Source organism: Xyrauchen texanus, chromosome 32 (genome assembly GCF_025860055.1).
Source record: "Xyrauchen texanus isolate HMW12.3.18 chromosome 32, RBS_HiC_50CHRs, whole genome shotgun sequence".
Classification (NCBI taxonomy): domain Eukaryota; kingdom Metazoa; phylum Chordata; class Actinopteri; order Cypriniformes; family Catostomidae; genus Xyrauchen; species Xyrauchen texanus.
In genome coordinates, this window is record NC_068307.1 from 13,035,643 (window position 1) to 13,046,816 (window position 11,174).

General features: G+C 34.8%; 1 protein-coding gene across 3 annotated transcripts; it reads left to right on the plus strand.

Annotated features, from left to right (window-relative positions):
- The first annotated feature begins 1,090 nt into the window (after positions 1-1,090).
- On the plus strand, positions 1,091-11,084 carry uba3 (ubiquitin-like modifier activating enzyme 3). Of its 3 annotated transcripts, XM_052100984.1 has the most exons (18): positions 1,091-1,140; positions 1,274-1,312; positions 1,751-1,871; positions 2,622-2,702; positions 2,914-2,996; positions 3,123-3,203; positions 3,376-3,419; positions 3,597-3,661; positions 3,809-3,964; positions 5,075-5,177; positions 5,287-5,400; positions 7,547-7,600; positions 7,730-7,766; positions 7,852-7,933; positions 9,256-9,356; positions 9,637-9,700; positions 9,835-9,889; positions 10,014-11,084. In XM_052100984.1, the coding sequence occupies exons 1-18, from the start codon at positions 1,121-1,123 to the stop codon at positions 10,100-10,102; spliced, it is 1,389 nt and encodes a 462-aa protein (XP_051956944.1). In that variant the 5' UTR covers positions 1,091-1,120; the 3' UTR covers positions 10,103-11,084. The 3 variants fall into 3 exon arrangements, with proteins under 3 accessions (XP_051956944.1, XP_051956945.1, XP_051956942.1); XM_052100985.1 differs by lacking the exon at positions 1,274-1,312 and having other exon boundaries at positions 1,102-1,140; XM_052100982.1 differs by lacking the exon at positions 1,091-1,140 and having other exon boundaries at positions 1,245-1,312.
- Positions 11,085-11,174: the final 90 nt, after the last annotated feature.

Sequence of the window (11,174 nt, forward strand, 5' to 3'; positions counted from 1 at the left end):
GATGTGTTACATTCATACGACCAGACACAGAAGTAAGTTTGAAGTAATCTTGGAGCAGAAGAAATAGAAATAAATATTTCTTCTGCTCCAAAATTACTTCAGACTTACTTCTCTGTCTGCTCGTATGAATGTAACACATCATAAGAAAGTTTATGGATTGCATAATTTATATGTACAAATGTTTTCCATCTGAAAGGACTAAATATTAAATGAAACAAATGACAATAAAATGCAAAGTAATCTCTTCAGTAATCAAAATACATTTAGAATGTAACTGTATTCTAATTACCAATTATTTAAATTGTAACTGTAGTGGAATATAGTTACTTATCTTTTGTATTTTAAATATATAATCCCGTTGTATTCCATTACTCTCCCATCCATGAGTATGTACAGTAGATGTGTTACTCTACTGGTGAAAAGAGAAAAGAGAGGAAGATAGATTTTCATGTTATCAAGCGTAGTACATCAGACTACATAATGAAATTCAAATAATTGTCTTTCACATTTATAATATCATGACCCCCCCAACAAGCTATTTTAATTTTCAAAATAGCTAGTTTACACTTTCAATAGACCTAATCCTAAACATCTAATAAAATATATTTATAAACAGATTTTTTGTGTATCTTAGTTTATGGGCAAATAACAATTAGAGGAATTGTTGCTCTAACCTTTGCAGTAACCTTTTTTCTTTTTTTACATGTTCAAACAATATTCACATATCAGAGACACTAAAAATGCAAATGTATGATAATGTTTTTTATCAACTGTCTTTTAATTTAATTCTGGCTCTTACACCTATGTGCAAATGAGAGAGGATACCAATTTAAAAAAAAAAAATAACAACCAAAGTTAAATTTGGTAACACATGCAAAAAATACACCTTTGAGGTATTTTCAAGTTTGTGGGCCTGAGGCAACTGTTTTTGGTCAAGACATATTAATCAGTGTAGAAAAATCAGTGTAACAAAATGTATCCGTGGAAAACTGATGTCCAAAATCCAAAATCTGAACATCGGACCGAATTGAAGCGGACTTTTATTTTGAAGTTATAGCGTGAGTCGGAAGGATTGCGGTGTCATAAGGTTGCGTATTTCACTTTGTATGTTGATTACAATATGGCGGAAGGAGAGGAGCCGTAAGTGATATTTTATTCAAACCTGAAAATAAATCCCTCGCAACAGTGCTTTTAGTTTAATCAACAGGACGCAAGAACTTTAACTTGCGTGTAGCAGATCATGAATGAACCTTCTTTTATTCTCTCTTTCTAGGGAGAAGAAAAGAAGGAGAATAGAGGAGCTGAATAAGAAGTTAGTGAAAGACGAGAATTTAGATGTGGCAGCCAGCAGATTTGGGAGGTGTTACTACATGAAATTAAAGCTAACCCAATCGAAAGACCTTGCTTAGATATTGTTACGAATAGCTAACAATATGAGTTAAAATGCCTACTATCTAATCTAGCTAGAAACGCTAGAAGGAGACATTTTGATAAAACCTCCAAGCACTGCTGATTGCACACATGCCATAACCATGTTCTTTCATTACACTTAATATGAGACACCTTGTTTGTATGTATTATTAATCCCACCTTAAGTCACTGCCACCCCGGACATAAAATATTGAACTATTGCTAATATCGTTTTGGAAAGCTTATTAGGTGATTGTATAATATTTAGATTGTGTTTGCTAAACAACTTACATGATAAGCCGTTATGTAAATCTTTTTTCTTCTTCTTTTCATTTTACAGCATGGTTGTGGATGAAGGTATTGGGGATTGCAATGACTGGCAGGGAAGATGGGACCATGTCAAAAAGTTCTTGGAGAGAGCTGGACCGTTCACTCATCCAGATTTTGAACCCAGCAATGAGGTAGTTTAAATAATTCTTAAATGAATATTCTGGGTTCAATACAAGTTAAGCTCAATCAAAAGCATTTGTGGCATACTGTTAATTACCACAAAAATTTAGATTTGGCACTCCTTTAAAAAACAACAAAAAGAAGCAAAATTCAGTGTTTTGGTGAGGAATTTACAATGGAAGTGAATGGGGCCAATTTGTAAACATTAAAATACTCACTGTTTCAAAAGTATTGCCACAAGATGTAAACCGTTTTTTTAAAAAGTGGCCCAAGATATGTATCAAGCAGTCAAAGATGTCTGTTTGTGCATGTTTATGTAGAAAAACATTTAAATCTAGACAGGCAAATGAAGGTGTCCTGTGTAAGTCCACTTAGGATGAATTTCCCATGACAGGCACATCTTTCTGCTCTTCAACTGTGTGACTGACACAATTTTGTAATATGGGCATTGCATATGCAGATGTATTTGGTCCTTGTAACATCACAAGTTCCACAAATTCCAAACGAGCTGTTTTTGCAGCTTGATTTAAATAAATGCTCTTTTTCTATTAAGTAGGACGTTTTCAGTTCTGAAACTTACAGTATGTTTTTATAGTACAATGACCTCTTATGTCAAAACATCAAGGAAAATGTTATTTCTCATGTCATGAAACCTTTAAATGCACTGGATGGGTCCTATTTTAGTTTCATGATTCTAATGCAAGCTAGTCAACTCGAATGTTGCTTATTTCTTTTGCCAAACTATACACGTTTTCTTGCAGTCTCTCCAGTTTTTACTGGACACATGCAAAATTCTGGTTATTGGAGCTGGTGGACTCGGATGTGAACTGCTGAAAGATCTGGTAAAGTCTTTGTTGTTTTGTATTTTCCAAACAGGTTCCTTTGTTTGTTCCTTTGTTCCAGTTTTTTGTAAGACAACTGCCATTTCTGCATACCTCCTTGTAGTTGCTGGAGGCTGATTGCTAGATTAAATGTACATGTAGACAGGCTGGTTGACCTCAGTAAATCTAATCCAAGAGTTTTGTTTTTCTGTGGTGCAATTTTTGCACCAAGGCCTTGTCAGGTTTTCGACACATTCATGTGGTGGACATGGACACTATTGATGTTTCCAACCTCAACAGACAGTTCCTCTTCAGGTTTGTCATAGTCAACTCTTGTTGCCATTTTTGTACTTATTCAATCATGAGTGCAGAGAGAGGCATCTTTTTCATTCTTTAAAAAAATAAATAAAAAAAATGTATGGCTTGCTGTTTTGTCTGCAGACCTAAAGATGTGGGGCGACCAAAGGCAGAGGTTGCAGCAGACTTCATAAATGGCAGAATAGCAGGATGCAATGTTGTTCCGTATCTTTCTATACAAAGTGTACCGAACTTTGCATAGTTTGTCATTCCTCTAACTTTGGGATGGGCCTTCATTTGTGTGGGATGTTGAAATGTTTCTAAAATGTTCTATATGATATGTGATCTATTGATGTGTGTATCAAAATAAGTTTGTTTCCCTTAATTATCAATACAGACATTTCACGAAAATCCAGGACTTGGATGACACATTTTACAGGCGTAATTAGAACCTACAAATTTGACTTCCTTATGAAATTGAAGATAAAGTTTCTGATCTTATTCTAGCATGTCAAATAATATGTTGAAAATTTGTAATCGAAAATAATTTTCATTTAACAGTTTTTGTTTTTTATTCATAAAGCTTACATGTAATTCTAATGCTGTGTTACTGCATAGAATTTCATATAGTAGTGTGTGGCCTGGACTCGGTTGTTGCCAGAAGATGGATGAATGGCATGCTGGTATGTGTTTAGTCTCCTGTATAAATCCACAAACTTTGCATGCAAATATATTGAAATAGTGTTCTGTGTATGTCCTTTGAATAAAGTGCTTATATGCTGTGTATGTGCTTATGTTAGAGTTTATGTGTCAGGTTTTCTCTTTGTCAGCTGTCCCTGCTGATCTATGAAGATGGCGTGCTGGAACCCAGCTCCATTATTCCTCTTATAGATGGAGGCACAGAGGGCTTCAAGGGCAATGCTCGAGTCATTCTTCCTGGCATGACAGCTTGCATTGACTGCACCCTGGAGCTCTACCCCCCGCAGGTGTATCACCCTATAGAGCATACTAGGCTTATGTGTTTAAAAGCCAAACCTAAAGTGTGATATTCAGTTTAGCTTAAAGGGATCGTTAACCAAAAAATGAAAATGGTCTAATAATTTACTCGCCCTCATGCCATCTCCGATGTTTATGACTTTCTTTCTTCTGCTCAATCAACATAAATTAAGATTTTTAAAAGGATATTTCAGCTCTGAAGGTCCTTTCAATCCAAGTAAATGGTGACCAGACCTTTCAAACTGTAAAAATCACAAAGGCAGCAAAAAAAGTAATCCATACTACTTCAGTGGTTAAATCCATGTCATCAGAAGCAATATGATGGGTATGTGTGAGAAACAGATCAATAATTAAGTCCTTTTACTATAACTTTGCGCTTTCACTTTCACATTCTGTGGGGTGGAGATTTATTGTAAAAAAAAAAAAAAAGGATTTAAATATTGGTCTGTTTCGCAGCCAAATTGATTGCATCGCTTCAGAAAACATGAATTTAACCACCGGAACCTTGTGGCTTACTTTTATGCTGCCTTTGTGATTTTTGAAGTTTCAAGGTTCTGGCCACCATTCATTTGCTTTGAAAGGATTTTCAGAGCTGAAATATTCTTCTAAAAGTCTTCATTTGTGTTGATTGAGCAGAAGAAAGTAAGTCATAAACATCTGGGATGGCATGAGGGCGAGTAAATTATTAGACCATTTTCATTTTTTGGTGAACTCTCCCTTTAAAGGTGAAGTGTGTAATTTCTGTGGCACTAGTGACACCAAATGGAACTGGAAAAACATGACCGATTGTAAACACATTGGTCGGACTAACAGAGAGTCCCTATCCAAACTCAAACCATTTGTTTAACCAATGTTGTTGGGTCAGCCCGGTCGGGATTCTTAAATAAGCAGAGCAATGTTTTGATAGTGCCACAGTATTTGCCCTTTTCAGAGGAACTAACCTATGAATGGTTTACTTTAAGTTGGTTCTGCGTACTAAGCTGCAGTAGGAGGAAGTATTTTAACATAAAAAAAAAAAATTATGAACTTTAAATTTTATATTTTTAGGTTTGTGGGAGTTCTGTTGTTAAGTTGAATATTTTTTGTCTTTGTGTTCTCAGATAAATTTCCCAATGTGTACTATCGCCTCTATGCCAAGGTTACCTGAACATTGTGTTGAATACGTCCGCATGCTGCTTTGGCCCAAAGACAAGCCCTTTGGAGGTAAATGAATGCACTTTACCTACATAGTACTGAAGCAGATTTCAAACAGATTGTGTACACTGGGTGCACTGTATTTGATTGCGTTTTATTTTTTATATGTTGTCCTCAGATGATGTTGCCCTAGATGGGGATGACCCTAAGCACATCCAATGGGTGTACCAGAAATCTCTAGAAAGAGCAGCAGAGTTCAACATCACAGGGGTGACTTACAGACTCACCCAGGGTGAGTGAGAGAGACCTGGTCAGTGGGTCTTTATCAGGCACTTTGTAGCACATTGATCACCGAATTGGGCAACTGGTTTGGAAAGGTTTTTTTCCACAAGTGATAATCATTAAAAGTGCCTTAAGTGATGTTAGCTGTTGTGGAACTTCCACCAGACTTAAAAGAATGTTCCGGGTTCAATGCAAGTTATGCTAAATCAACAGCATTTGTGGTCAAATGTTATGCTTTCTTTAAAAAAAGCAAAAATCAACATTACAGTGAGGCCCTTACAATGGAATTGAATGGGGACAATGAAAGTGAACGTGGCCAATTTTTGGAGGGTTTAAACATAGAAATAGGAAGCTTATACTTTTATAAAAGCACTTGCAGTTATTCTTCTGTTAAAACTTGTGTATTATTTGAACTGTAAAGTGAATTGTTTGTCTTTTTATGGTTTGTTGACACCGTCATGGTAACAAAGTTGTCAAATTGGCTATTACTTTACAGAGAAAAGTTTTGTAAGTGATTCTATCACACTAAATCATATTACACATATCCTTTATGTCTTGTGGTTATAATTTTGAAAAAGTGAGTATTTTAACGTAAAGAATTGTCTCCCATTCACATCCATTGTAAGTGCCTCACTGGAACCTCGATTGTTACTTTTTTTTTTAAAGAAAAGGAGGAACATGTCAAAATAAATTGTGATAATCAACATTATGCCACAAATGGTTTCGATTGAGCTTAACTTGTATTGAACCCAGAACATTCCTTTAAGCCTCGGTCACACTAGACTTTTTGCGCATTCCGAACACGGGAGATAAAAGTTCAAGTTGGTGCACCTTGTTGCTCCACACTCCGTTTTGACAGTTGCAAAAGTGAATCATCCGAGTACTCATAATACACTACATTTTGTTGCATTTTCAGTGTTGACATACTACTCGCACTACTTACACTTACACAAATTATGTAGTATAGTGCGGAAGTGTGCAGTTTGGGGTGCACTTTTCGAGATCTCTGTAATCAGAGGAGCAGGAGAGCATCTCAATGTCACGGGTAAGAAAAATAAAGTAAACCTGCAATTTGATATCAGCAAACCCGAACAGTTACACTGACCTTATATGTACATGAGTTGTCAAAAGCAATGGTAGCAAAATGACGTTCTTACATGACAAACTGACAACTATCAAACAAACGGATGCTCTCAGCTTCCTGCATCCCATATATGGGCTTCCTTGTAAATTTGCAGAATTAATGGTAGAAAGTACCTCATAGTCATCTGATTTGCTAAACAAAGAATCTGGCCATGGCCTGCATCCATTTGTTTTTGTTTTTTTGTTTTTTTTTCTCTTTCATAAAAAAATCACTTGCAGCATCTTTAAAGGTATAGGTTACCCAAAAATTTTAATTATCTCATTATTATTCACCCTCATGCTGTACAAGATGTTTATGACTTACTTTCTTCTGCTGAACACAAACGAAGATTTATAGAGGAATATCTCAGCTCTGTAGGTCCTTACAATGCAAATAAATGGGTACCAAAAATTTGAACCTCCAAAAATCACTTAAAGGCTGCATAATAGTAATCCATATTACTCCAGTGGTTAAATCCATATATTCAGAAGCAATATAAGCGTGGGTGAGAAACGGATCAATATTTAATTCCCTTTTTACTATCAATCTCCACTTTCATGTTCACATTCTTCTTCTTTTGGTTTTGGCGATTCACATTCTTCATGCATATTGCCACCTACTGGTCAAAGAGGAGAATTTATAGTAAAAAAGGACTAATTGATCTGTTTCTCAACCACAACTACCATATCGCTTCTGAAGATGTGGATTAAACCACTGGAGTCATATGGAGTACTTTTATGCTGCCTTTATGTGCGTTTTGGAGCTTAGAAATGTTGGTACATATTCACTTGCATTGTGAGGACCTACATAGATTAAATATTATTCTTAAAATCTTCTTTTGTGTTTTGCAGATGAAAGAAAGTCATACACATCTGGAATGACATGAGAGTGAGTAAATGATTTAAGAACTTTCATTTTTGGGTGAACTATTCCTTTAAGTATCTTTTTTTTTTAAGTGATATTGTTCAGAAGCTCCCATTATTGGATGATAAAATGAAATGGGTGTTAATCTATTACCTCACCTGTTTTTCAGGAGTTGTCAAGAGAATAATTCCTGCTGTTGCTTCTACAAATGCTGTTATTGCTGGTATGCTAACAAACCAAATATTCCTTAAACTTGACATGCTTGAATGGCTTTTGACAAGTTTAGCAAGTTGAGGTATCACTGGAGAATACAGTACAATTGAGCCACTTCTTTCTTTCTTGCACATTTCAGCTGCTTGTGCCACAGAGGTTTTCAAAATTGCCTCTAGGTAAGTTATAATGACATTTCATTGGGAACAAAGATTATAGTGTTCGTTGACATGTCTTATTTGTTTTTTTACTACCGATGTGCAGTGCCTACATCCCCTTAAACAACTACCTGGTGTTCAATGATGTCGATGGACTGTACACGTACACCTTTGAGGCTGAAAGAAAGGTCAGTGATTTTGAATCCATCTATTAATGTTGTTCACTTTATCTAGGTACTTAACTGTGTGGGAGAATATTCGTATAGTTATTAGACAGGAAGTCACTTCCCAGTAAGTCTAGCAAGTAATGAGAGTCTAACGCGGAACCAAGTACATAACTAAAAATTACAATACATTTAGTGTTGTCAAAAGTACCGGTACTTTGGTACCAAGTCATTACTAAAATAAAAAAAGATGTCACAATACCAGTGTTTCTGTAGCACCGACTTAATGACACATGACAGCTTATAAATGCTCACACACTTATTTGAGCATGTGCTCTGTTACTCCTTTTACATTGAAATGCACAGTTAATCAAATTAAATTTGTGATTAAATCCAAGTGTGATTATTAAACTGTGAAAGGCTGCAATCTTAATCTGTTTGAGTTGTGTGCTTCAAATGAATGTGTGAAGCCACACCCATACACCGGAAACTACACAGACATTGAGAATCATTTGCGTTCTATGACATGACAAAGCAGGGCACTAATCCACTGTGAAGCACATGTAGACTATACATTTATATAATCACAGCTTTTGTGCTTTAACAATCACACTAGGCCATGTAGGGAACTGTTTATCTAAAGAAGTGACGCTTCCGTCAAACCACACGTCAAAATCGTAGCTCACGTCAAAATAAAAGCATGTGTCAAAGTAAAAGCTAGATGCCTGTAATTTAAGAAATTGCAACATAAATAAATTACAACTGAATAGTAAAATGACATATTCCCTTTAGTGATTTTATTAAAATAATATTAATAAATAATAAGCAAGCAAGAGTACTGTTGTACTGAATAAAAGTTTTTTAAATTAAATGGTATTTTGAAAGTAATTTTGTCTTGTTAAAAGTTAAGAATTAATTTGATTAGACACCGTTTTGATGATGAAATTAAATTAAACGTCAAAACATGGAATTCCTTAAAATAATTAAAAAAGAAAAAATGGATGAAACAGATTTCAGTAAGGCCCTACTTAAAAAAAACGTATTACCCTATAATGTACTTAAAAGTAATTAAATTAATTGAATGGGAGTAACTATTCTGATTACAAGAATTAATGTAATGCATTACATTAATTTTGACTAAAAGTAATTCATTTACTGTAATTAATTTGTAATTGGATTACACCCAACACTGATCTGTACCAACTACTGAAATTTTGGTATTGTGATAACACTACAATACATTTTTATATTATTATTTTACTTGTTGATAGCTGTTGTGATTTTAGGAATTTGCTAATGGTTTTAAAGTCCTCATGGCTTTAATGTTCTGCATGTTGCATGTGTAGGAGAACTGTTCTGCCTGCAGTCAGGTGCCACAGGACCTGCCATTCCTACCCTCGGCTAAACTACAAGAGGTTCTGGACTACTTGATTGAGAGTACTTCTCTGTGAGTCACAATCTTCCTTGTTCACCTGAACATTTTCTTGGTTTCCGAACATAATGTTCGACAATAATTATTTGCAAGGAAACATCTTAATATTCACTTTTTGTCTGCCATTATTTTTCATATTCTTTGTTTTTGTAGTATTGAATAGACAATATGGTGAAAAAATGCCTTTCATTATGCACAAACTGTTGACTGGTTGTTCTTTTATGCTCAAGTGTAGTTGTGGATTTCTCCAAAGTAATATACTGATAACTGTATTACGGTCATCTTCTTTTCCTAGCCAAATGAAGTCACCTGCCATCACTACAACTATGGATGGAAAAAACAAAACTCTGTACTTACAGGTTAAAAGAGTTTTATAAAATTAATGTCAGATTGATCATAAATGAGTTCTGTTTGTCTTTACACTAATATTATAGATTAGTTTTGTACGAAAAAAATATTTCATACACTTAAGTCTGTTTTTGTTTATTTTCAGACTGTAGCGTCTATTGAAGAGAGAACGCGTCCCAATCTAAGCAAAACACTGAAAGGTGGTTGAATTTATTTTGTAATATAATGTAGCATGTGTAACTAAACTACTAAACATATTTCAAAATGATAATAATGTTGTGTTATGTAAGAATCATTCACTAAGTACACCATCTGTGCTTGCAGAGCTTGGACTAGTGAATGGCCAAGAGCTGGCAGTGGCTGATGTCACAACTCCTCAGACACTGCTCTTCAAACTCATCTTTATCTCATAGGACAAATGCTTCATTCTCATGGACCGTTTTAAGCATTTATTGCAGTAGTCATCAAAATGAAGCAGCCTAGGCAATGCAGTCTGTAAATATCATCTTGCAGTGCATCATTACTGACATCACATGTTCATGCTCATTTGTAACATTTGTGGTTGGCATTTAATATCTTATTTTTGGTCAGTTTGATCCATCTATGAATTACACTTCGAGGGGTCTGCTGTTTCATTGATTAGCACTGCTATATTCTTCACAGGAGGCATTTTGTTGGATTTGGTTTTCTTTTATAAGCAAACTGTTTATGTATTTATTTTGTTATTGTTCTGCATTAATACTATTGTCTGTCTTGTTCATTGTCTTGTAGAAAAAAATTGTTCATGTTTGAATTAAAAAGGGTATACCTTATTTTAAAAAGTATTAGTGTCATTGTACAGTAATTTGCCTGGTTTGTGAGTAGATTTACTCTGCAAAATACCTTTACATTTTATTTTGCTCATTTAGTCACTAACTTGAGCAATGGATCATGTACAATATTGCATGTGTGAGTTTGGATCACGATGAGGAGTTGCTGTGAGTAAAGGAAATGTTTATAGATTACTAACAGTATATTGTTTGTTGTGGGCTCATTCAGTAATTAGAAAAGAGGTTAGGATGTACTAGTCAGTACTGCACTGTCGTGGTATACTGAATGTTACAGTCTACAGGAGGTCAACACATTTTTAGTTTACCGAAATACAATCAGACTTATTTGCAAGGTCAGGCTGACTTCTGTATCTTTTATTTGTACAGAATAAACTTTTTATTTGGACAATGCAGTTGGTTCAAGTGATGCTCCCAGCAGCTTTTATAAGAGCTAGAACTGGTTGTCACTGCATCATATACATCAATGGAACAAGCAAACAGCGATGTTGAGTCAACATTATTTTTTAAATGTAGCATGCCATACTTATTGTATTGTTTAACTAACCTAGTTAACAAAAAAATAAAAACTCCCATGTTTTGAAGTACTTTTAATTAGTGCCTCATTACTTATGGCATTAATATAATACAATAATATATTTTATACACAGTTTGTTAA

Excerpts from the sequence above, each read along its gene's own strand:
- uba3 (XM_052100982.1), top strand. The coding sequence starts at position 1,245 with ATGAACCTTCTTTTATTCTCTCTTTCTAGGGAGAAGAAAAGAAGGAGA. Across the intron at positions 2,997-3,122 it reads AACAGACAGTTCCTCTTCAG|ACCTAAAGATGTGGGGCGAC; the intron begins GTTTGTCATAGT and ends TTTTGTCTGCAG. Across the intron at positions 9,357-9,636 it reads TTGATTGAGAGTACTTCTCT|CCAAATGAAGTCACCTGCCA; the intron begins GTGAGTCACAAT and ends TTCTTTTCCTAG.